The sequence below is a fragment of the Mixophyes fleayi genome, chromosome 8, assembly GCF_038048845.1.
Source record: "Mixophyes fleayi isolate aMixFle1 chromosome 8, aMixFle1.hap1, whole genome shotgun sequence".
In the NCBI taxonomy this organism is placed as follows: Eukaryota; Metazoa; Chordata; class Amphibia; order Anura; family Limnodynastidae; genus Mixophyes; species Mixophyes fleayi.
Window position 1 is genome coordinate 117,709,357 of NC_134409.1, and position 27,874 is coordinate 117,737,230.

Here is a 27,874-nt window from a genome sequence, read left to right on the forward strand (position 1 = left end):
TTAGAGTATTCATCTAAATATAAAAGAAACCACAGTGGCCGGCTACAGAGAGGTGCATCTGGTCCACGGCTTATCTATAATTGGTTGGGGTGCGCGATATCGGTAACTGCAACAAAAGCATGCCGATTGCTATAATGCAGACAAGTAGGAAATGGCGTCTTACAGAAAAAGTGACAGCGCAGTATTTTGGCAACCCTGCTGTCAATCCCGACTGTAGAACATGTCACTCAGAGTGGTGCAACTTCTATTAGCAACAGTTGCATTGCTAGTATTAAGGGGACAATGCGAGGACTCAGCAGCTCTATAATGTTAAACCCTTTGTAAAAAAAACAAAAACCCAAACATTATACCTCTGTCACTTTTTCAGTAAGTCGCTATTTCCTACTTGTCCAAATTACAGCAATAGGCATGCTTTTGTTGCAGTTACTCATGTCTGTAAGGTCATCGCACCAATGACTACCACCGCCATAACAGCTGATGACTGATACAACAACAAGGGGGTTCAGGATCTCTCCAAGAAGTGGCTATTTGATTAGTAGCATTACACATTTGGTTAGTTTTGGTGTTCTCTGACACACACCTGTGATCAGTAGTGGTAGGAGGAATCTGGTACAATTACTTCACTGATGATTTGTATCAGGTGACCGAGTTAAGATCGGTGGGGTGTGAGCTTGGGGCACTCACAAATGATCCTACCTGTATAGCATTAATCTTTTTTTTACCAATGTGAGATGAGTAGGCTCTCTAGTAAAGAGTTGAGGCTTTAATATATTTTAAAGAACCTGCTGGGGAAAAGTTTAAGCAGACGTCTGGTAGGCGGGGTGGGAGGTGGTTATTAGAGTAGGTGATGTGCAGATCTAAGCTGATTTTGAGGAGAGATTTCAAGTTGAGGTTCCAGACGTATGAAGGGGGGTTGGTAATGACTGGGGGGGGGGGGGGGGCGTATTTCAGTTTGGTTCTGAAGGATATGGGAGCCAGTGTAAATTTTTGCAGAGTGGTGGATGGTGGGCAGCAGAAGTGGAATACCAGAACTAGTGTTAGTCAATCATCAGTCATCGTATTGGGTTGTAAGAGCATGACATTAAACTTTTAAATTTCTCTATAAAGAGGACACTGCTAAAATGTTGCTGATCTTGGAGGCTGTTCAGATTCCTATAAGGAAGTACAGGCCTTGAATCACTGGATGTTGTCTTGAGTAGAATGCAGCAGTTTGACCTCTTAAGAAGTATCTCCTAGCGAAATATGTATGTGCGTGTTCTTTCCTTATGTAACTAGCTCTAAACCTGTCTAGCCACAATTGATGGTTTATGTTTTTCACTAACGTGCGATCCGTGTCCTATTGGGGTTAAATACATGCATTTGGGGGGGGGGGGGGGGGAGGAAACAGCTAATTTTTCTGGAAAAAAACATTTTTACTTCCACTGTTTTACAGTATTCTGTTCATTATCCTCTTCTAATACCAGTTACCTCTTAACGTACCATAGTTTCTTCATACAGGTTATGGGAATAGATGAGATTATCGTTGCGTGCGTGCCACACACAAGCGCTTAAGGTTTGTGATTTAATAAAAAGATCTTTCAGAAATATGATTAAGCTTAAACAATCATTTTGACCATTCATTCCTTGAAAAAATCGTTGCATCGCTAGGCGGGTTTGAGTAGCCTTAATTAAGCAATCTTTTGCCTTCTCACAATATAGAGTTTTTAGTGTTCTGGTTTGTGTACAAATAGTTGAAAAAAAACATTTATTAGCTTATTTGACAAACCTACATAACTGCATGTGTGGGAATAGTAGTACTTTGTTAGGTTGAGCCATTCTATTTAAATAAATACTTGTTCTTCAGATTCTGTGACATTTGAACCGTCATTTATAAGGGTCTGATTTTGGCAGCCAATTGGGTCTTTCAAGACTAGGCTGGCCAGATTGCTGCATTTATGGGCCCACAAGAATCACTGATCTGTCAGCTGTTGATGAGGAGGATAGTAAATCTGGTCAGACGATGAGCACAGCTGCCCTGTCGGACCTGGTAGTTTGGACATAAATCTTGAATATAGGGAATCAGAAGCTGCCATTGCAGACATTGTGACTTCTGATTGGTCTTCCCGCAAACAAAACCTCGAAAACACTTTGTTCTCTTCCCCAAATCCGCTTATCATTTGTATATAATATGTTTGTTTCTTCCCAGCATTTAAATACAATTTTTGTATGAAACATTTGACTGCAGAGATAACTGATTGTTTTAGTGACATAGTACTGTTATTTCTTTGAGTCTGCAGAATCATAAATTATCCACATCATGTAGGTTCTTTTTTTCTACTGCCATGTCTGTCCGCAATTGCAAATAATATTACACAGCACTAGTCAGTAGATCAGCTCATAGTGATAAAGCAAGGTTGGACCCGCATGTTGCTCAATGGTTAGCATTTCTGCCGCACAGCGCTGGGGTTAGGAGTTCGGTTCCCGTTCAGGACATTATCTGTGTGGAGTTTGTATGTTCTCCCAATGTTTGCATGGTTAACCTCTGGGTGCTCTGGTTTCCTCTCACGCTCCAAAAACATACCAGTAGGTTAATTGACTGTTGACAGACTTAACCCTAGTCTGTTTGTGTGCTTGGGAATAGAGACTAAGCTCCAGAGGGGCAAGGACTGGTGTGATTGGCGAATATTCTCTGTATAGCACTGTGGAATTGGTGGCGCTATATTGGAAAATAAATTATTTTATGTTGATACTTCAGGGATTATTCACCGGTCACTTTTTCTGTTGGTGCAGTATGTTCACTTTGAGTGGCTTTCACCACTTGATTCAAGCAGCTCAATGAACTCTGCAAATAAGGATCGTTGAACCCAACAAAGAACTGCTGATATTACACAAGTGTCCGGAGTGAGCACTGGATGGGCCATTGCTACAGGACAATGGGACATGCTGCATTTATGGTCCAACCAGCGTTACCTGTGAATGTGTTTGTCTATTGTCAACATTTCATTGTATGGGCCAGTTAAGATGTTTGCCAAATAGTGAGTGCAGTTTATACAAACCCTTGATCTCTGCCTAGATCTAACCTGTGGGGGCCTGTGTGAACCATAACTGGTCTTTCTGCTATTGTGCCTTGTCATGTGCTGGCTGCACTTTGTGTGATTAGTAGGAAGGTGAATGTGTTTTTAATATTTTACCTGTATGGATTAAGCTTTGTTTTTGATGTGACCTCTTACTTTCAGCAGTACTATTCACTGTGATCAAGTGGGTGCTCTTGTATGCAAGGTATAATTAGAAGGTTGTACCATTAAGTCTATTCTGAATCAAAGTTTTGTAGAATAAGGCATTTGGATTTGTTTGCCAGAACTACCTTTGACATTTTAGCACTTTTTACTTCTTTCTAGTTTCCTTCTGTATGAAATGCAAAAAAATATTGGGTATTCCTTTGCATTGCTCTATTATTCTGTAAATATTTCTTGCCTGAGAAATGTCCTTAAGGTGTTATATTCCAGGGAGCGTTGCTTGGAAGCCATTGAGAGGACGCATTTCTACATAACTGTGGTAAAGTCTTCAGAATCTATGAACATGGGGGGGCCACTATCCCCATTACCACAAATCTGGGCTCAAGACACTGGGAGGAACCCTTCAAACTGTTCGCTGGCTTAGGATCCAGCGCTTCTAGTGGACTGAGTGCCCCCTCTCCAGAGGGAACCTCATTACCATAACTTGCTTACTTGCCAATAACTTGGAATCCGATTACAGAATGTTTATTGTTATACTTTCTGTAACTACTACCTTACTGTTAATGATTTGTAGGTTAATATAGAGCATTGTCTCTAGCTGACATTGATAATAAAGTTTAGAAAAAAAAAAGTATGGGAAATATAAATCTGATAATTGACAGATGTCTTACTGCAGGGTTCAACTGGGTACACACCTATGCAATTATGCTGATCACACGATTCATGGCCACTTGTTCAGATACTGCAGTCGCTTCTACGATTGTTTTATCATACCAAATCACGATCAATGATGAATCATTGTGTTTTCAACAGATGGTTATGAAAGATGGCTGTCATAGATCTAAAGGTAATTTTGTAAGTGTGCTCATCGAGATTTTCAATCATTGGTAAAATAGTTAGACATTACATCTGAAGTATGGTTGCATAGGTGTGTACCCAGATTAGAAGCCGTTTGTAAGTTTTTGCTCTTTAATAAAAACAATCTTTAACTTCAAAACACCTGTACAAAATCCTAAATGATCAGCTATGAACATGTTATGGGCCCAGGTCAACAGTTATGCCGGACTGTAAGGAATACCTGTAGAAATAGCAGTACCCCTATAATAAGAGCACTATGTTAGTGGCATTACGGCTACAGGGTCTCCCAGACGGCCGTGAATCTCTTGTAACTGAACTTTATGTCCTCACTTATCTGCTGCTAACAAATGGCCTATATAAATAAATGATGATGATGGCCTGTTTCTTGATAACAGATTGTTCAGTGTAACAGTGGTTTTGTCATGGAGTTAGTTGGCAAATGCTGTATGACTTCTACTGGTATAAACTCCATGTGAAAAGGAGGCGATTGCTACATTACTACAAACTGTTGCTACATACACGTTTACATTGTTTGTTTGAACATTTCCTCCTTGAAGTGTCTATTCATTATTCCAGGACATGTAAATGAACATACCTCAGTGTGCAGCCTCTCCCATTCACTCACATGCCAAGGGAACCTGTCACTGATCAGGGGAGGAAAGGTTACTGCCAAAGGAGTATATTGTGTGTATTTTTTTGCAGTTGGAATGAATGCATGTTTACGGCCCATAGATTATCCGCGTATAATGAGCTGCTTACCACCTGGGTAGACAATATAATGCCACATTCCAGGGCTAGCAGGATCCTGGTAACGAGGAGGGGCGAGGGGATGATGACGTTCACTGACATAAGTACAAATGGCTCCTCAGAGTTAGGGGGCCACATTAACTCTTTAGGCTCATTGGCTTCTGGGATTCTTCATCTTGTAGTCTGTTAATGGGTCAAACCTGATGAGCACAGTACAACTTCTCAGCTTATGTCACACTTTGTGTGTGCGGTGCACGGCTAGACATTCATTTCGTCGACAGTCAGAAAGTCGATTAACATTAGGTCGACAATTCATATGTGTGCAGTATTATATGTTTAAGGATATTATTGTGCACATTCACATCCCTAATAATACTGTCGCTGTTATTGTTGGCTTTCCAACCCTGTCTATATTACTGTGTCGATCATATAACTGTCTAACATATAAATATCACGCCCACATTGACTACTTTCTTATTGGATCAGAGTTTCATGACTTTACGATAAAATGGGTACAAGTTTATGCCATTATATAAGTTTCATACTGTAAATTTTATGCTATTTTACATTAGGCAGTGGTGCTTGGCATTTAGTTGTGACAATTCTATTACATCATCGTATTAATATGCAGAACTGTATAAAATGTTCTATTTTCTGCTTACAAGAGTAAATATGAAGTTATATTTCAGTATAAAGAGAATTCAGCTCACTTAATTATATTTATGTAATAAGTAATAATCAAAACTTATTCTAGTTACCTGTTTTTATTTTTTATTCCGTGCTTGTCTGTCCAGGACACAAACAAATACTGGGTGTGGTATTGTCATGGTCTTGGAGAATGTTCTACAGAAATACATTGGTACTTGTGACTGTAAGCCAGACAGTGGTGGTCTCCTAGCATTGGTTAATGAATATCTCTAATTTAGAGCTTCCCACTCGGACATGGTTTAAATAAACTCCACGTGTGTCGGGGGCTGTATAAATGACTTTCCTGTTGGCAGCGAGCAAGTCGCATATCCGGGATAAACCTGTTACTATACTCTTAGGAAATTGCTGTAGATAACCTTGGGAGTGTTGCTGTTACAGTCCTACATTTTTGTGTGTCGGTTGCTCTTGTAGTGATTATTTTGTAGCATGTTGGTTATGTGACTCCGGCACGTCTCCTTAATACTGTCACAGTGCAGAAAACACACATTGCTCAATATGACTCATTTTCAATCTGTCAAAATGTTGTTTTGTATATACAACTGGGGGGGCAGTTGTAGTACTCTGCAATAGTATTGAAAAAGGCAACCTGCTGGCTGTAGTGCTCACATAGAGCCTGTTTTAATAAGCGAAACAATGGTTTTCATTACAATAGAAGTCTGTTGGGCGCCAAGAGCCAGGTGACAAGTTAAAACAGCCGGGTGGAGCACCTGGGAAATAGGTGCTGGGGAGAACACTACGTGTGTGTGTATGTATGTATGTATGTATGTGTGTGTGTATATATATATATATATATATATATATATATATATATATATATATATATATATATATATATATATGCGCATGTATATTTGCACACGTTCAATTGAGATTGACAACCTTGTCGCACCTGATACAATGACCAGGGAGAGATCTATAAATATGTGCGCTTTAACTTTAAAGCTAACCCGTCCATGCCACACTTTATTTCCTCGTGTGTATATTGCTGTGTGCCCGGAATAGGATTTTACATACGTGCCTAAATTGTTTAATACGATATGGATATGTATATGTATGTGTGTGTGTGTGTATATGTATATATATATATATATGTGTATATATATGTATATATATTATATTAGATGCATTGACTACATGGCCTCATCCATCCCTTGCCTATGTATATGTTTGTAAAAGCTATATCACGATTTGGGTTATATTGCCTGTTCTATTCTGGACTGTGTGGTTTTCTTTATTATTCTCTAGACAATCGCTGTCGTAATATTTTTTTTTTATTTTTTTTTTTTTAAAAATATGCTTGAAAACTTATGAAACAAAAATTACTGAAACACTTTTACAGATCACAGCATGACTTTGACATATCTAGAAATACGAGTTCTCATAGGGCAGGTTAGCTGGATGACAAAACCCTGGAATTCAGACTTCTGCCGATGTTTGCTTTGTGTGATGACCTCTGATGTCAGTAACCTTTCTGAGCTAATTAGAATATACGGCTTCCTTTACATATTGTCTTATACTGTGTGCTCCTACAAGTTAACTGTAGGAAAGTAGTTCTCTAAAGTTGTTGTATATGAGAATTAGACAGATCCATTTTTATAGGCAGAGGGAGAGATTTTTGTAGTGATGTCGGGACAAGTGCACAGTAAATGTTGTTTTAGACTTTTATTTTTTTATTTTCTTTTAAAGACGAGTCTATCAGATAACTTCCACATCTGACTTTAATCATCAGCATAGTTATGGTCTGAGCCTCATCGTGGTCATCCTCCTAACTGGACGAATGCATTGATGCTTAATTTTCCTAATTGTCCTTCTTAACTATATGATCATACTTCGCTTTGAAAATTGTACCTGTATAGCCTAATAGTGGATTGCAGAGCGAATTATATTTTTCAGGGATTATCCTTCTGCCCAGTAATAGGTCTCTAGTACGTTATATGGTATCTGCAGGTGAATGTAGATTCATAGGATGTGATCTGTTGGGTTAACACCTAAAACAGCATTCTGTCCTCCCTGTTCCTCAGTCTAGCCCCAGTCTTACATTTATATATTTTATGGAAAGTATTCACCTTATAATGTATCATTGGTGGCAGAGATTTATGTGTATGACTACAGTGCGTCTGATTGTACTCCTGAAGACGTAGCCTATCGCATACTCATTACCCAAAGAAGACTGGACAAGAAGGTATGGATACATCCCAGGGGTGGTGCTGCCCCTTATGGGTGTTAATGAAGAAAAAATAAAATGTTTTCTGCACTTGTAACAAGTGCAGAAAACATTTTATGGACGTAGGACAAAGAAATCACGGTACTTGGACGACCTTTAAACAATTATCGTGATTGTAAGAAATTGTTGCCCATTAATTATCTGCAAAACTGTTCCTAGCACAGTATTTGTGCAACCGTTTGACTAAATAAGAATTTATTGCTGGTGCTTAACTTTTAAAAGCACTTTGTATTGATGATAATGGATGCACATTATCCCTGGCTCCTTAAATGGTCCTACTGGCTTCTAGACTTGACTGAGTTTCCGGCTCCTGAATTCTACATTATCTGTTCCACCCTACAGTAAAAAAGCCAGAAATCCTAAAATACAAGTCTCTATATAAAGAGCTTACTGGTAACATTCGCAGATATAGATGGAGACTTTTAATGATCCATTTTATGTCCTAACCCAGTGGTTTCCAAACCTTTCTCCGTTCGAGACACCCTTAGGGTTTCAAGGCACCGAGTAATTACCGATTTTTAAGTAGTTGGGTCAAAATAACGTAATAAGTATTTAGGTCAGGACAGAAACACTTAAACTCATTTTCCTCACTAGCATGCTTCTTTCTAGTGTTCAAATATGTTTCCATTTTTTGTGCGAGAAAATAATTCTGTCCTGAAACAATCACAAAAAATATTATTAGTTCAAGTCAAATCCTGTGTAGCTCCTGTACGAGAAGTAAAGTTGCACTTCTCAGAATCAACACCACACAAATAGCAGGAACAGTGCAGGGTGACACCCCACTACAGTGTTGCTACAGTATTGCTGTATATGTACAAAGTATGTCCCCTAATGATAGCTCATCTGTCTGCAACAAGTACTGGTCAACTAAATTATCCAGCGCCTATCGATGCCTACGTTAACCAGCGCCTATCGATGCCTACGTTAACCAGCGCCTATCGATGCCTACGTTAACCAGCGCCTATCGATGCCTACGTTAACCAGCGCCTATCGATGCCTACGTTAGCCAGCGCCTATCGATGCCTACGTTAACCAGCGCCTATCGATGCCTACGTTAACCAGCGCCTATCGATGCCTACGTTAGCCAGCGCCTATCGATGCCTACGTTAGCCAGCGCCTATCGATGCCTACGTTAGCCAGCGCCTATCGATGCCTACGTTAGCCAGCGCCCATCGATGCCTACGTTAGCCAGCGCCCATCGATGCCTACGTTAGCCAGCGCCCATCGATGCCTACGTTAGCCAGCGCCCATCGATGCCTACGTTAGCCAGCGCCCATCGATGCCTACGTTAGCCAGCGCCCATCGATGCCTACGTTAGCCAGCGCCCATCGATGCCTACGTTAGCCAGCGCCCATCGATGCCTACGTTAGCCAGCGCCCATCGATGCCTACGTTAGCCAGCGCCCATCGATGCCTACGTTAGCCAGCGCCCATCGATGCCTACGTTAACCAGCGCCCATCGAAGCCTACGTTAACCAGCGCCCATCGAAGCCTACGTTAACCAGCGCCCATCGATGCCTACGTTAACCAGCGCTTATCTCACTCAATACATAAAGAATGTGGCCTTATGTTTTACAATGTATCTCGTTTCCAAGCACCTCACTTAAAGGAGTGACAAGTTGTTCATAAAGCACCATAAAAAGATATAGGAGTGTTTAGGGAACGAGAATCATTTTTTATTTTTTTTTAATTCAATGACTTTTTTGAAACATTTTAAAAGCTATACAACATTTCAGAAAAAATGTGCACATAGTCATATCGTGATGTACATCTATAAGTATAAGATAAAGGTGGTAATAGTTATTGGTAAAGGAAGAAAAATGACATGTACAAAAATGCTGTTTAAATAAATGCAGAGTAGGTATCTCCATCACACTGTGCCCCGTCACAGAATCGCACTGTGCCCCTTCTACTTACACCATGTACCCCTACAACAAAAGTATCCGTTATCCTTGTTTTGCACTGCCCCCTTTATCCTCCGTTCATATTCTTACCTTTTACTTACCCTTTCTTCTGTTTTGTGTTCTTGTTCCTCGCTGCACTGCTCTCCACTAAATATGTCGGGCATGATGATGTCACGCCCGACATGCAGTGCAGCGGAGCAGGGAGGAGTTTGTCTTTTTTTTTTTGTGGCCCTCTGGTGGACAAGCGGAGGGGGGGGGGCAGGTAGATGGGAGGGCTCTTGGTGCCTACCCCACTCACCGCAGGCCCTGGCCGCGGCACCCCAGGGATCCGCGGTGCACTGTTTGGGAACTGCTGTCCTAACCCCATTATTGTCTTGGCATGTAAGCTTATGGGATTTTCGCTAATATTTTAACCTTGTGTCCTGATGAAAAGCTGTGTCCATGTTTTAGCAACGGTATGGACCGTAATCCTTGATCTCTCCATCAGCTGTCGGTCCTTTTCAGGACACAGAATTGATCATTGTATTATAAGTGGCTGACATGAGTGAGATTGATCTTTGTCAACCTGCCAACAATTCTAGAACAAGAGCGAAGATGTTTTCCCAAGGCGCAGCAGTGCCCATTATGTTTCATGGCATTGATGGACGTTAACTATGTTTAAAGGACAGTCTACCTTTTCATCACCTCCCCACCCAAATCATATTTCCAGTGTTATGTTTAAAGTGGACCTGTCACCAAGGAGAACCTGTTTGTGTTTTTTGTATTTTTTGGAAAGCTGCTGATGGCATTTTATGGCAGATCTCGCCCTACGTGAACTATAGTACGGTTTGGGGTGAGTAAGCTGTTTATCAACACTCTGAGATACATTGGGTTTACTTGTTAAAGCTTCCTATTTACTTAACCCAGTGTTTTATTTCTTGTCTGCTTTGTATTTGAAGTTGATGTATGGAAATATTCTTGCTGACTTGGTTTTATTGAGGTGTAATCATACTGTCACACTGTAATCGCAGTGAGGGTGTGGCCTAGTGATCAGGTGTGTATGGGGTGTGGCCAGGTATAGAAAGTGACTGTGCAGGCAAAGAGCTGGAAGGCATAACCTACTAACTTCACAAACTGATTATATGAGCCCTGTCTAGTATCTAATTACCTGTGTGAGCACAATTAAGCAGATATATATTTTTATTTTATTGTATATTTATGGTCCTCTTGTATTTAACACTATACTGTCATCAGCTGCTTTCCTGTCTGTTACTGAGCTCCTTTTCGAAAGTAAAATCACTGAATGTAAGATTTCCTCTTTTTATACATCTGTTACCACATATATAAGATGCTTCAAAAATTACCAGGTGTTTCACGTTTTTTTGTTTTGCACTCCTGCTTCTTATAACGGACATTGCTGCCTTATAGCAACTTCTTGGTGGTTTTATTCTTAACAAAGCTTACGATGGTAGTTGCTGGCATTTCAGGAGTTGTGTCCTATTGATGATTATGCTGGCGGGGCGTCAGGTTCCATATAAGTAAAACGCACCATGGCACAGCTTTAAGATCCGTTGACCTATAGAAGAAAGTTTGATTTAGGTACACAATGAATCTTACACCACCCTTCCCATACTTGGGAAATAAGTCTAGTTTACAGATAACACATTGAGACTTTTACAAGCTTCTCTGTTTCTAAGGAGTGTCCCCATGACTGTACTGCGCCATGGTCTCCTGCTTGTACGTGTTCCCACTGTTATGTGGGTGCAGACCGAATGAACAATTGGATCTTTGGAATATTTACCGCTGCCTAGATCCATAATCTGCTGGTTTGGTTGGAGATTGCAACCTGTTCACTTATGTCATAGTCAAATAAAAAGAGGCCACACACTCTACTCTACATACAGATGGGACTCCACACAATCCCATAAATAGAATCACAATTATACATTAAATGGCTTGAACTTCTCTGCCTAATAAGGAATTAGATCCACCTTCTGCGGATTCATGTGAATGCTTGATGCATAAAAACTTTAAAAATGTTGCAGCTCTGCATGTAAAAGGCAGTGTGTGTGTGGGGGGGGGGGGGGGGGTGAGCGACAAGGCAAGCAGGAATCCTTGCACTGAGAGTTAGGTGGTGGAACGAGCAGGGTCCCCCCAACAGCACAGTAAAAGTGAAATGGTAAGATTGTGCTGTAAGACGCACCTTTATATGAATCATCTTCAATGTTCTGTATTGTTTCACCCTGTATAGTCTACTGTTTGTACTGTGTACGGCGCTGCGAAAATTTTGTGGCGCCTAAACGATAATAAATAGTGACAGTAAGAAAAAAAATGTTCTCCACCTCTTCCAAAATATATATATATTTTTTTAAGTTTTATATTTGCAAAGTAACATTAACAGAAGATTTCGATTGACAGAGTGAATACACTTATTGAAAGTACCCGAGAATCTCACAGCCTACGACCAGCGCAAAACATGGCAATCGCCAAGTCAACCAAACATGTAGATATAAAGAAAATGAGTGACCCAGAGTTTTTGTACATAGAGAAGAAGGAAAAGAGGAAGAGAACAGGAGGAGGAAAGAGTGTGAGAGGAGGAAGAAGGGAGGGGGGGGATAAGTGACTAGATTCACTGTAAGAGTAGGAAGAAGTCCTAGAAAGAAATGAAGTAATAGAACGAAGTTATGTAAAGAGTGAACACGCCTGTAGGAAGGATAACCACAGGTCCCAGACCTTGGTGAAGGCTTTTGAGGAGCTGCAAATACGGGTATATATTCCATCCATTGAGTTGGCCAGACTCTATTAATTATGGACTGCATGGAGGGAGGGGATTACAGTCGCCAGTCTGCCACTATTTGACAAGTAGCTGCCGAGAGAATGTGCTTGATTAATTTATTCTGATGTCCGGATGCTGAGGGTGCTCCCACAGGGAGGAGGAAGAGTTTAGGCTCCAGGGGAATGTCCACCTGAAGAATTGAGTTAAGCCTTTGAGCTCAACCCAGAAGCTTGACAGATTTGGACACGATCACCATATATGGAGGAACGTGCCCTCATGGGAGCACCCCCCCCCCCCTTGCCAACACAGGTCAGACGAGTCAGGGAGGATTCCACGGAGACGAGAATGCGTGTAGTACCAGCGGTATAGCACCTTATAGATGTTCTCTTTAATTCTGACACAGATAGAACTAGAGGCAACATTCTCATAAATCTCAGACCATTCTTCATATAACAGCTCTTCACCAAGGTCCCGCTCCCAGGCTAATTCGTGGGGGGCTCTAGGATTCGAGGTGGAAGAAGCAAGCTCATAATAGAGCGTAGAGATTAGACCTTTTGTTGAGGATTGGTGTAAGCAGAGGGATTCAAAGGTAGAGAGGGGGCGGGATGACAGGCGGTCTTTGACAGCGCTATGAAAGTGACGTAGTTGCAGAAACTGGTAAAAGTGCTTTGAAGGAATGTGGGTATGTGATTGAATTTCAGAGAATTGAGGAAAAGTTGCGGAGGTGATTGATATAACTGACTCCCAGCGAGTGTCAGGGCAGAAATAAGCTAGGATGAATTCCTGAAAGAAAATCTGGGGAAATAACGGTATGACCGGGAGGGATGAGTCGACAGACCAAATTTCTGAGATGATGAGTCCCAAATGGACAAAGAATGTGTTGCAACTGGATGTAGTAAAAAGCGTTTGGGGCGACGAGATCTTGGGAGCCACAGGAGAGAAGATAAAGAGAGCAGCCCCAGACCCTCGACCTCTATTTTAGATCAAACTCTAGCTTCTATCAGACTAGACCAGGGGTAGGCAACCTGTGGCTCTCTAGGTGTTGTGAAACTACATATCCCAGCATGCCTTTCCACCTATCTGCTGGTTATCTACTGGCAAAGCATGCTGGGACTTGTAGTTTCACAACACCTGGAGAACCACAAATTGGCCAGGCCTGGACTAGACCATAAGACACACTGGGCGGAGAGATAGTATCTTCGGAAGGCAGGAATCCCCAAGCCTCCTCCCTGCGGGGATCTCTGAAGAACCTTAAGTGCCAAAGTGTTTCATATGTATTGATGGTGCATTCCCTCTCTATATGAGCCTGGTGATGGCTGCTTACCATTGTCAAGGGGCAGTTTACATAGAAGCTATTGAATTAAATCCAGTCTGCTTGTGAACACAATGTGGATATTGAAGGCCACAGATAAATTGAACGGTTTCCAGACTGACCTTTTATATAATTTGGTTTACAGCGCTTGTTGGTGAACTGAAAGTAAATTGACTAATGCTGTCATTTCTATAAATAGCTTGGGTAAATTCAGAGTTTCCAGCACATCTGGTGCACACACAACCATAAGATATTGGGACAGTTCATGCATGCTACGTAAGAAAGTGTATAGTAAAAGCTGGATTTGGGAACAGAAAAATAACTGACCTGGTTACTGTACCTTACTGCTTTTTTTGTGGGCATACAGTGGCATATTTGTTTCCTTGCAATGGCTTGACCGGTAGGGCACACTACATACAAAAGGCTGCAAGAGGCCAGTTTTATGGCATCACCAGCTCATTATGTTGCAACCCTTAACCTTTTTGCTAAAAGTAAATTATTTTTAATTACATCCATCACTTAAACACACAGTGCAGGAAGCTCATTGAGGCATGAGGCACTGTGTCCACAAATTATAAAGTTTGTTAATAAAATAAAAAAACTCCGTCATTCAGCTGTTAGTAAATTGTAATGTTGCTTTGTAGCAGTGGCAGAACTACCATTGGTGCGTCAGGTGATGTGCACCGGGGCCCTTGGAGATAATGGTGCTCGCTGCAGATGCAGAGGTGGGGGGCCCTGGCTCCCTCATCCCTGCCTTGGGGCCCCAAATGTCAGCAACTAACCTTTCAATCCACACATGCAAAGAAATCAAACCATAGATGCCCATAAGTTAAGTTTTGTGTTATAAGGTGAAATGACACAGGGAAAAAGTATTGAACACTCTTCCTGAAATTTATTTAATATTTTGTACAAAAGCCTATGTTGGTAATGACGGCTTCAAGACACCTCCTGTATGGAGAAACTAGTCGCATGCATTGGACAGCACGGTGGCTAAGTGGTTAGCACTTCTGCCTCACAGCGCTGGGGTCACGAGTTCAATTCCCGACCATGACGTTATCTGTGTGGAGTTTGTATGTTCTCCCCATGTTTGCGTGGGTTTCCTCCGGGTACTCCGGTTTACTCCCACACTCCAAAAAAACCCTATACTAGTAGGTTAATTGGCTGCTATCAAAATTGACCATATTCTGTCTGTCTCTCTGTCTGTCTGTGTGTGTTAGGGAATTTAGACTGTAAGCTCAAATGGGGCAGGGACTGATGTGAATGAGTTCTCTGTACAGCGCTGCAGAATCAGTGGCGCTATATAAATAAATTGTGATGATGCTCAAGTGTTATTTTGCCATATTCTTCAACGCAAATAGACTTCAAATCTTGAAGGTTTTGTGGGCTTCTGTGAACTCTGATGTTTAGTTCTTTCCATAGATTTTAAATTGGATTCAAGTCAGCTGATTGGCTCGGCCATTCTAGCAGCTTTATTTTCTTTCTCTGAAACCAATTGAGAGTGTCCTTGGTTGTGTGTTTGGGATCATTGTCTTGCTGAAATGTCCATCCTCATTTCATCTTCAGCATCCTGGTAGATGGCAGCAGATTTTTATCAAGAATGTCTCAGTACATTTTTCCATTCATCCCTCCTTCAATTACATGCAGTCTGCCAGTACCGTATGCAGAAAAACAGCCCCACACCATGATGTTCCCACCTCCAAACTTCGCTGTCGGTATGGTGTTTTTGGGGTGATGTGCAGTACCATTTCTCCTCCAAACAAGGTGTGTATTATGGCATCCAAAGAGTTCAATTTTGCTCTCATCTGACCACACTATATTCTCCCAGTATTTGACAGGCTTGTCCAAATGTTGTGCAACAAACTTTAAACAAGCTTCAACATGTTTTTTCTTGAGCAAAGGAGTCTTGCATGGTGTGCGTGCATACAGGCCATGGCGGTACAGTGCATTACGTATTGTTTTCTTTGAAATAATTGTACCTGCTAATTCCAGGTCTTTCTGAAGCTCTCCACAAGTGGTCCTTGGTTCTTGGACAACTATTCTGATTTTTTTTTTTCAGTTCTCTGTCAGAAATCTTGCGAGGTGCACCTGGTCGTGGCCGGTTTATGGTGACATGATGATCTTTCCACTTCCGAATTATGACCCCAACAGTGCTCACTGGAACATTCAGCAGTTTAGAGATCCTTCTGTAACCAATGCCATCAGTATGTTTCACAACAATAAGGTAGAGAAGGTCTTGAGAGAGCTCTTTGCTTTTACCCATCATGAGATGTTTCTTGTGTGACATCTTCCTAATGAGACACCTTTTAATAGGCCATCAATTGTGGCTGAACCAGCTGGCAGGATTGCTTTCTAATTACTGATAGATTTAAGCTGGTATCTTTGCTTTCCATGCCTTTTTGCACCTCCCTTTCTTCATGTGTTCAATACTTTTTCCCCTGTGTCATTTAACATTATTACACAAAACTTAATTTATGGACATCTATGGTTTGATTTCTATGCCTGTGTGTATTGCAAGGGTTGTTGCTGACATTTGGTGTAACTTTCATTACAATAGCCATATTAAATATATATTTACTGAGAAAAATGTTGATGTGTCCAATACTTATTTCACCTGCTGTATATGAATTCTTTGGTCTGTGACCCTCTTGTTAGTGGTAGTAGCTATGTTTTGGAGTATTTCATACCAATGCACACAATCCTTACTGATCTCCCTTCTGCTGTAAGCAGTACTGTGCCCCATTACTTCTGTCCGCTCGTTCCTTCCCAACAAGGTGTAGGAAAGATGAGCTGTTACATTTGTGCTTCTGTGGGGGTGTGTGATAGATAGATATTTGAGGGCATGCAGTATTTGCACATCTAATATTCTTTGCTTCTGCACACCAGAGTGTATTAAGTGTAAATATCAAATTTTCATGGTAATTCTATTATTTAAGATCCCTGTTTATTGGCTTGTTATATCAGATCATCTGGAGTGATTTAGTTTAATTTTGGCTTTTCCTAGGGTTTTTATTTATTTATTTTTAAATCTTTTTCCTTTTAACCTCTGAAAACCATAATGACTAGAACCCAATAAATCCGTATTAAGACTGCTGACAGCTAGCTACACCCCAGGAAATGCACAAATATTGTGTGTACATCTCATGCTGGGAGCCCCTATAAGTAAATGTGCATTTGTGACATATAATCTGGCGGAATTGCACTGACACAGCGCAGTGATTGAATTTTTCCCCAATGATGAAGTGGATTTCCTTGTTCTGTTGTACCTGGCACTCTGTTCTATAGTTCAACTTTCCCTTGGGCCACATGTGCTTCAATACAGCTATTAAATTATGTTAGTGATATAGAATAGGGGAGGAAGTGAAGTGGATACACTTTTAGTTCATAGAACATAGTTTATTATTTTGGCAGTAGTGTTAAATGCTTGGGGAAAGTGGAGAGCTACTCGGTGTAAATAAACCAGGTTTTTGCACTTGTGTATCTGCAGTTGCTATCAGTGTGGTTTCTCCTTTGAGACTCTTGGCCCATGAACTAGGAATCTATTTGGTGAACAGTCTGTAAATTGCTAGATCTAAACAGTATTTGATAGAAACTGTTATTCTTTCAGTGTGGTAGATGCAGATCCATGGTATGTTGTAATTACTTGATTGCCATGAAAGGACTTTCTGATTCTCTCACTAGATGGCTTTATGGCGTGGTGCAGTGGTCAAAGTGGACATTTAGATGTGAATGGAATTTGATCGTTTTACAATGAAGGCAGTAGGAGAAGTGGTGGTATGGCGTACCACCGTATACCTGCTCACTTCCACCACTGGTGTGGTATATGTAGTGATGTCTGATTCTGTATAAACAATACACATTGTGTCATTTCAACAGCAGACCATGTAGTCTTACCAGGAGGGACTCTGTTCATTTTCATGTGTATTGGTTACGAATGCTGAGTAGGACCTCCAAACTGCTTCCCAATTACCAAGCCAGCAGGGCCCCACATTTTACTTTTGTTTAATGAAGCTTGATGGGCAGGGAAAGAACATCCCATAGCTAATCAGACCATCATGTTCACAGCAGCACATGGTATTTCAGAAGAAGAATGTGCTGATCTTGTGGGAGACAGTGATTGGACTACTGCTGTGATTTTGTAAGTGAGGATAAGGGTGATATCATGAGGAGGAGAATGGAGACAAATGGGAAGTCCCAGACTTCTCTCTGTGGTGTCCTTTTATATGAAGCAAAGTTCATATATTGAACTTGTTGTTCTGGATGCTGTCACTTGCTGCTGTGCAACTTGTGATTATACTAAGGTGCAAACGTTCCACTTGTAGTTCATAACAGCTGGAGAGTGATAGGTTGCCTGTCTGTACTTGCAAAAGGATATTTAAACATAGCAGGTACACTATAATGGAACCAGTAAGTGAATAGCTTATTATTGCATTAAGAAATTTAAAGCTGTTGTCATTTTTATACCTGTTTGTTTTTGTTTGGGTTTTTTCCTGCTTCACCGTAGGATCAGGTTGGTTGTTTTGCTAGGAGCAGTCTTCACGCTCTCCTGGTGGATACGTACAGTGCTCTCCCCAGCACCTATTTCCTGGGTGCTCCACCCGGCTGTTTTTATTTTGCCATTCAGTTCTTGGAGCCCAAGAGAGTTCCATTATAATATAATAGACCATTGTTTCCCCTATTAAAACAGGCACTATGTGAGCACTGCAGCCAGCAGTGTGCGTTAGACCACTGACCACCAGTCTGACCAGTCCTGGCAGGTGCTGCCATTAACCTCCAACATTATTCAATATTATTGCAAAGTATTATAACTGACCCAACTTGGCTATTTCTTAATGCCACCCGGCTGGCAAAATTTTCCGGGGGAGAATTCCTGTACGTAGTGCAAGCGCGCTAATATGTAACCAGAATCACTTGTGTTTTTTATGTGTTTACTTCTATACTGTTTTTGGATCTTTCAAAAGGATAATTGTTTCAAAATTATGAGAAGTAATATCCGTTCTCTTGTAAGAGAATAAGCTCTGCTGCCAGTAATTTGTGTATGGGAATTGAAGACATGTATTGTCGTGTAGTCCGTCTCCATCGTCTCATCCTGGCGGATTTCTGTTTAATGCCAGCGGATCCAGCATGCAAATGAGCAGGGCGAGAGACTCCACAGGGATGCGTAAGAAGGGTTGTAAGGTGCCAGATAGTGGGAAACCCAAGACATGCAGGTGTGAATATGTAGTGGGGGTGCTGCTCCTGAGAGCTTACCATTTAGTGGGAACAGGCTGAGCTAAAAATAAGGAGGTTGGACAGATAGGTAGGAAGTGAACAAAGAAAGACCTGTCCCGTAAGACAGAGGAGTGAAGGATGTTGCAGTAAAGAGGATGATCCGTGATGATGAAAGTGACAGTAGGTCCAGTAGGATGAGTATGGAGATGTGATCTATTGGCTTTGCTGTTAATGTTTGTTAAGGGGGGGAGGGGGGGTCTCAGTGTAATGTTGGGGAAGGTAGTGAGCGGAGAACGTGAGTAACATGGATCCATAGTGTAATTCTGCAGCGATAGAAGCCGGCATTTTATCATACAGTGAGAATGGCACAGAATGAGTCATATTGGTATTGTCTGAGATCTGTTATATAAATATTATTTGCACTCTTGTTCCACTGAATTCTGTCATTGAAAACTTTCATGTCTTTGTTTAAAATGGTAAATGATCACTGACAGCATTGGACCTTGACTGCTGTTTATGGTGTAGCAAGTCTTCGTGAAGTATTACTGTCTGTCTGCTTGGTTTGGTGTCGAGCACACCAAAATATATATATATATATATATATATATATATATATATATATATATATATATATATATATATATATAATTAGAATTGAATAAAATGTAACTCCCTAGAAGAAAGGTTTATATATAGCTGGAGAGAGAGAGTCTTCTTTCATTTTAATTCTGGTCCATCATACTAGTCCAGGCCTGGACAATTTGTGATACTTCAGGGTGTTGTGAAACTACATGCCCCAGCATGCCTTGCCAGTAGATGGCTATCAGGACATGCTGGGACTTGTAGTTTCCAACACCTGAAGTGTCACAGGTTGGCCAGACCTGCACTACATGAGTAACTTGTGTAGTCTTGCCAGAAAACTTTGCCAGCCGGGTGGAATAAGAGGTAGCCGGGTGGGGGCAGTTGTAATACTTTAATAATATTGAAAAATGTTGGAGGTTATTGCCCACACCTGCCAGGACTGTTGGTCAGTGGTCTAACACTCACTGCTGGCTGTAGTACTGTGCTGCTTTCTGTGTCCTTAGTGTTTTGTTTTTAGTTTGTTTGTTTTCTTGTTTGCTTAATAAAAAACTAAATTAAATGCATTTAATGATCACATTTGAAAATTACAATCTCTATTAAGTGTGTGTCTGTAATCCTGTATATTTGCTGTATTCACCCCCTGAGTGCATTATGTGCGAGTTCTTGAGGGTGTTGCATTAGACCTACTAAATTTAGCAGTGTACCTCATCGCTCTGTGCAGTGAGCGATCCGTTCTAAATTTAACTGGCTTCCTTTAGATCCTATAGAATTGCTCATCAGGCATAAGTGGAAGGTTGTTGGAGGAGAGCGCCGATACGTAAAATAACATGCAATTAGTAAGCCCGCCTGACGCAAACCATGCTAATTAAGGGGCAGCTCTTTGTTTTTACAGCCCTTCTATCTTGCAGTCAGGATGCATGAATGAAAGATACTGATTTACGTTTTTTGTGCGTTCTGAAAGTAAAATTAAACCCGTTGACGTTTGGCTTTGACAGGCCTTGTAAGAGGTAAAGCTGAATGAAACGGCCTGGCACCTCAATCTTGTGGCATCAGGGGTTGATATATCTAACCACGTGCTGAACTGTGTATGGAAATTATCGGCAATCTTCATGTTAGTTTCTCTTTTGTTCTATTTTTGTTGTATTTTGACAAGTGAAGGCCGTAAGTGAAGCCAGTACTCGCAGCTTTTTAGTTGGTTTTCAGCTACTAAAACCACTGCTGGCACCAATAAAATGAGTTGAACGCTTTAAATAAATCTCCATGTGAGTGTTAAGTAATAGAAAGATAAAAGCACTTGTAAATAACAGATGTGTATGGTGTTCCTCATTTAGTAATCACACAAGTATATTGTCTCACAAATGGCTCAGCAGACTCAAAGCCCTAATTTACATACTAAAAGTGTGGCCTCTGATCATTTGTCTATAACTTTCACTTCTGGAAATGAATACTTTTTTTCTGCACTACAATCATGTGTAAATTGGGTGTTTTTTGATTTACAGATTTAGTGCATCCTGTATATTTGTAAAGCTTTATTTGGTGTTTAGCAGTATTTTAGTCTTTGTGAGACAACACAAATTTGCAAAATAAACAGTGTCTATTGCTATGAAAAGATCTCTGTGACCTGTTACTTGCTTGCCTTATCTGTGTGGAGTTTGTATGTTCTCCCCCTGTTTGTGTGCCTTTCCTCCAAATTGACCCGTGTGTGTGTATTAGAGAATTTAGACTGTAAACTCCAATGGGGCAGGGACTGATGTGAATGAGTTCTCTGTACAGCGCTGCGGAATCAGTGGCGCTATATAAATAAAAGGTGGTGATATTATGTAGTCAGGAACTCTGAAGTATTTGATTAACCTTTCTAATATAGGATTGATATAATCACGGGTTGTAATTTGCCATCCGGTTATAATATAATCTACTGCACAAAACGGTTTAACAAAGGTGGTGCTAATATATGTATAAAAGCTGAAAATAGAATGTGTTTAAATGGTGACGAAGACGTGTTCATTATCAGCATATTTACAGTCATGTCAAAGCTCTCTGAGCTCTTGGTGGTTTATATATAATTTACACTGTTGGTACATTACTCTGTTGGTATTGCACAATTTAAGCTGTATTTTATTAAATTTGATTGTTACCCTTAGGTTCTGTGTACCAATACAAGTGAAGGCTCTACATGTAACCGATACGATATTGCAATCTAATCCTGGGAGTAAATGTATTGAGCAACGAGTTTCCTGCGGATTTAAAAAGTGGAAATGTTGCCTATAGCAACCAGTCAGATTCTAGCTATCATTTATTTAGTACATTCTACAAAATGATACCTAGAATCTGATTGGTTGCTATAGGCAACATCTCCACTTTTCAAACCCGCTGGAAACTAGCAGCTTGATACATTTACCCCCTAGTGTGTATAGATCCTGCAACCTCTTAGACTCTCGCTGTTTTATGTATGCCTTCATGGCTCCTACACTTTAATAAACATATTCCTTTGTTGTATCTTTTGGTATTGTAAAACATTTTTGCATTGTATGTGCTGTATTTCCTTGGGATCCTATTTAGCAGAGTATTGCTCTACTGTTGGGTCTTCAGCTTGCGATGCCCCCAACAATAGTGTTCACATACAGTCTAATGTACAGGAATTGTTTGTGTCTCTTTCCTATTACAGGAAAATACTGTAAAGTGCCCTGGCCTGTCTTCTATTGACTGACTTGTTTGTTTATCTGCAGTTCTACCTTCAAGACACTAAGAGTAGTAATGGTACCTTCATAAACAGCCAGAGGTTGAGTCGAGGGTCGGAGGAAAGCCCGCCATGTGAGATTCTCTCGGGTGATATCATTCAATTTGGGGTGGATGTAACGGAAAACACCAGGAAAGGTATGTGGGCTGCACTTTCTCATAGACATTGTTATAGATCTTAACTTGTTATTGGGGCTTCTGTCCCTGAAAACCCAACTGTTCCCAAACCCCAGGTTTCCAAACCTTGTATGCTCTCTCTGGCTGAATACCAGCTAGTGTCACATAAACAAGGTGGTCATCATCCACTTGCATGCCAGAGTCTCCCTTTACGTCTCTTGCATCTTGTTAGTTTATATCTTCTGTCACTGTGCAGTTCTATATTTTGTAGTGTGAGGGTGGCAGTGTTACAGTGTCGTATACTCCACAGTAACATGAGATCTTGTTAAGAATTCTCTAATGAAACCCAGTCAGCATCTGGCGTCATGTCTAAGGCTGTCAGTGACCTGTTCCCTACCTCCCTACAGTGCTCACATGATGGATTGTTCATGACCTAACTGCAAGTCATACCCTGCCAGGGGTTTTAAACATGTTGGTCAGGCGATCTGGTAATCTTAAAGGACCAGTAAATGCTGCCTTTTTTTTTTTTTCTTTCGCTTCAATTATGCTCACCACCATTCTTACCCAGCATGCTCTTCCCGACTTGTGCAGGACTTCAATTTCGGTTCGGTTGGGGTCATATTGTTACCCCACATCAACTGGATGACCATCTTCGGCCGGAGATCCGAGGGTTTCATGGCAGGCGGCTGATGGTCAACCCCTCTTCTGATTTTTTTAAGAGTGCCTGGTGCAGATTAAAACCACTATATTGCAGTCCTGCAGTCTATACTGATAGCTGCAAAGTTTAGATTTATTTTTTTTCTTTTAAAAACCTCTTTACATTTGATGTATTAAAATAGTATTATGTTTATAGATGCTATGCTGACTTTTATTTTTTTGGTCTTTAATGATTCTTTCCCTTGTTTACCACCGGTTTGTGAGGTTTTGATTACAACCATTGAGTGTGAGAGATTGTTTGTGTTTTCTTTTTTCTTTTTCCTTTTTCAGCAATATTTTTTTTATTGGGTTTGTTCAGTATATGGGATACAGAAAGCAATTTGTGTGCTTTTTATGTAGCACATATGTAATTATGACATATAGCCAGATATATACAAAGGGCTACAACCCTGTATTGCTTTGTATCTGTCTAATGCAGGGGTGGTGGAAATAACGTTTGATTCAGGACATAGGCTGCAAATCTAGGAGCCAAGTTGGGGTAGTGTGCATCCATTGTCATAGACGGAAAGTATCAATGGGATTGATCCAGCCCTAGTGTAAATATTTAGGGATGAATGTATAATAATCTTTTATAGGACTTATCTAGTGTCTAGATGATTGTGCCCAGTAAATCTGCTTCCAGAAGTCATCATTTGTATCTCTTTCTAATAAATCCTTTTATCTACTCCCAGAGCTGTTGATCTTATTGATGTGTGATAATCCTCACAGTATAACATTTTTGGCAATGGGCTACTGGAAAGGGATGTGTGGCTTTATTGGGGTAGTGACAAAGCTTGCCACTAGCCGGTACAGAGGGGTGGCATTAAACTAGTATAGTGTATGGATTTGACTTTGCTGTGCGCAGTTAAATAAAGAAAATTAAAGATTTCAGAGCCCTGAAAAACTCAATTTTAGATGATGAAAGTGGGTTTAATAGGACTCAATACAGTGATGATATTTTGTGTTAACCTTTCTCCATCTAATTTGCTGGGTAGGTTTATTACCCCAAGAGGGGATATTAATGTTTACTTTGTCTTTCATTTCTTACAGTGACCCATGGTTGTATAGTGTCTACAATAAAGCTCTTTTTGCCAGATGGACTGGAGACTAGACGACGGTCAGAGTAAGTGTTGTATACTTTCTCCTGTACATGTAGTTTATCTATAAAGAACTGGTTTTGACTCTCGCATTAAACCCCTATCCCCCCCCCCCCACCCCACCCCCGTTGTTTCACTAGTTCACAGGGATATACAGTGTCGGCAGGACCATGAGACCTGATTGGCTGGGAAACATAGTCCAGCCAACATAGCTCTTGGGAATATATCCAGCTGGTAATGGCTGGATGAACATCTTTTCTCTGCCATAATGGTAGGGGGGGTAGTCAGACAAGGTTCGGTTATATCTGGAAAACACCTTTTTTAACAAAAGTTTTTTTTTTTGTTTTTTTTGTTCTTTTGGATTTTTGGTTTTTTTAAATTGAATAGTGTTGAAGCAGCGAGTATCTGGACTTAAATACTGACATGTTCTTCATATAGTATTTTATGTTTAATGAAGTCCGCTCTCTGTATTTACTAGCTGGGATAGTGAAAACCGCTTCTGCTGTTTGTTTTCTTGTTGTACAATTCTGGTATATACATCGGTTTTAGACTTTATGAATTTATACATGAGATCTCATTGGAGAATCAGACGGCCCATAGGATGTCTGACGTACTAGTGCCAGAGCATCCAAAGTGACTTAGACTGGGGCTTGGATGAGTTCTGTATGTTACTCGTTCATTCGAAAATGGCTCTGGGTGTAAGATATCAATTTAAACGAAATTAACACATGCTGTATAAGGAAGGAGAGAATTTAGTACAAAGTACGTCTACTAACATACAAGGTCATCGGCAAAACATCTCTTCACTAATCTCAATATATCTGCCGTCCCAACCCCTCCACTCTGCCCAGGATCTGTGCCTCTCATTACCTGCTCTTACTTTGGATTATATGAGCTTGTTCGGGCTGCACTCACTCTGTGGAATTCTCGCTCTCCTATAACAAGACTTTGTCGAAACCTCCAAACCTTCAAGTGTTCTCTGAGAAGTCATCACTTTAGGCAAACTTCAATTCCCTTATTCATCTTCTTAATCTCTAGATTACCACGGTTCACTCAAAATTTACATTGTATATGTTTATTTCTGTATATAGAAATATGTATATTACAATAGTCAATCTACCGACACCCAAACCCAACCCTCCAGTGTGACTAGATCATATAGCCTCACTAAGCACTTTCCCCATTACCAATCTGCAATCTGGGGCATATAACTTCATGTCCTGTAGATTGTAAGCTTGTGTGCAGGGCCCTCTTACCACGTTGTCTGGCTATTACCCAGAATTGTTTTAAAATTGTATTTATTCCCAATTGTAGAGCGCTGAAAAGTATGCTGACACTATATAAATAAACGTTTAATGAATAAATGACCAATAGAACACCTTTTCATTAACACGAAAAGCATTTGTCTTGTCCCACTGGCGCCTCCTAGTGGAGAAATCTCTTCAGTTTAACCTGCAGTTTTTGCTGGTTTTCTTGCAAGAGGTCAGGGAGCCCCTTTAAACATAAATCAGTCACTCGTATTTAGCCTGAATTACAGCCTTATAAAAACGCGGGATGCACATGTGAATACAGTATGAGCATTTCTGTTTTTTGTTGTTTTTCCCTCATCCCTGCAAACACTGAGATAATAGAGCTTCTTTTTCTCATGCGGATTCAGCCCGAGTTCCAGGATTAGAAGCACAGGGGAAGATCATGTAAAAGGGCTTTTGCACATATTTAAAGCGATATGTGATTTTATTTATTTTTATTGCCAGATTAGCGAAATAACATCCTACCACCAGGACATGCTTGTAAAGTCTGCACCCTTTATTACATTATCAGATGACACTAGTCGGAATGTGTCAACCTTTACCCGTTATAACCAATGACTCTCTTACAATGCACATTATTTATAAGTACACGTTTATACGTGTGACAGGGCGCTCGGTCTCTATGGTTATTTTGTATAGGTGAAAAGATAACTGGGACCATTGTACACTACAGGCATTTAGGATACAGGATTCACGTTTTGTTTTTTTTTGTTTTTTTTATGCATGTCAGACCAGCTACATTTGCTCAGAAAATCATTTATAAACATCACGTTAAGGTTTCATTTTACTTTTCTGTTATTATAAAATTCCCATTTATCCATTTTACATGAAGGTTTTTAAGAAGGTTTTGACCACTTTACCCAGTAGCATTAAATTTGCATAATAAAAAAGCAATTGCAAACCGCAGGTGGAAAATCGTCCATATGCGCAGTGCGTTTATGCGATATTCTTGCGGTTGATATGCATTGGAAAGCGTTTGTTCATTCCAGTGGTAATTTTACAATCCATGTCATTAGCCCATTCATGACAATGCAGTTACCAGAGTGTTATATGCAGACACCCCATTGACATGAATTTGAGAAGTTCCATATCTAAAATATACATAAAATCAGGCTGCGCTACCCCTACAAATTACTCAGCCAGCCCCAGCGCTAACAGCCCAGGTTGTTCCCACTACAGCTGATGGACAATAAGCGTGAGCCCCCCTGCTGTGATACCAGCTACACGCTGGGCTACCCACTTAATCAGGAGACCCAGAACCAGCCCAGGCTGGTCAGCGCACGGCTGGTATCTCTATGGGGGGGTGGGCTGCAAAAGAAAAGCACTCCTTCCAAAGACTAGAATATTGGAGTGGCACCAAGGCATTGATGTGAATGAGTTCTCTGTACAGCGCTGCGGAATCCGTGGCGCTATATAAATAAATGGTGATGATGATCGCAGTGTAATGGAAGGGTTCCATAAGAAAATGTTCCACTAAGCTAAAATTGTATTAAAATGTATATTTAACTTTCATTGCAATAACTCTTTAAACCCTCACTTGCCAACTTACTGCTACAACAAATATTGTATTTCAACCAAGGTGATCTTGTAATTTAGAGGGAAATGTTAACAAATAGGAAACAAGATAAGAAAAAAATGCGTAAGAGAAAACACACACACTCCACTCAGAGCTGAGCCACAGAACGAGAGGTGAAGCCATTAACTGGGAGTGTCGCTACCTGGTCAGAGGGTCCGGCGTTCTCTGCTGTGACCATACGTCAATAGAGATTAATTACCAGCTCAGTTCATGTCTATGGCCCATTCATTTCAGTGAGTTTTCTACATGTAGCGCGCACAACTCCATTGAATGGGCCAAACCACCTGTAACATCTAAATGGGTATGTACTATTTATACGTACACTTCCATAGAGATCAACAGACTTTATTCTTATCTTTGGGCGATGATATGCTATTAAAGTGATCATTATCGTAATGGAACAAGCAGCATCCAAAAAGAGCTGTATTGCAAGTATGAGTGCAAACGGGCATGTAGAATAGAAAGGCTTTTATTTTTACCTGTGTTAAAACTGCTTTAATGTGTTTTCTTTTAGAGGGGGGGGGGGGGGGTTATTGATGTGAATGCTGTAAAGTTGTTTTGGGACCGCTTCGTTACTGAAACAGAGGACAATGTTCAGCCCACTTGGAGTGCACAGGCGAGCATTAAAGTATATAAGATTGTCCATCGTTGGCATACAGTGGGTGAAAGGATAATGATATAGGATAAATGAGGTTACACTTGCTGTTTTTTATTGGCCATTTGTGTGTGTGAAACCATCTATCCATAGAAATCATTTTGGTTAACTAGGAGACTGCAAGCATATCCGTCACTCTGCTTTTTGTTCTTCTGTAGCTAGTAAAACTCTGTTT

At 40.6% G+C, this 27,874-nt stretch overlaps 1 protein-coding gene across 4 annotated transcripts in view; it reads left to right on the top strand.

Annotated features, from left to right (window-relative positions):
- The window catches only part of SLMAP (sarcolemma associated protein), an 87,902-nt gene that overhangs the window by 16,647 nt on the left and 43,381 nt on the right, over positions 1–27,874 (top strand). For all 4 annotated transcript variants that reach the window (XM_075183271.1, XM_075183272.1, XM_075183273.1 and 1 more), the window contains exons 2-3: positions 22,239–22,386; positions 24,112–24,184. In XM_075183271.1, the coding sequence (XP_075039372.1) occupies positions 22,239–22,386; positions 24,112–24,184 (221 nt within the window). The remainder of the gene's footprint in view (positions 1–22,238; positions 22,387–24,111; positions 24,185–27,874) is intronic.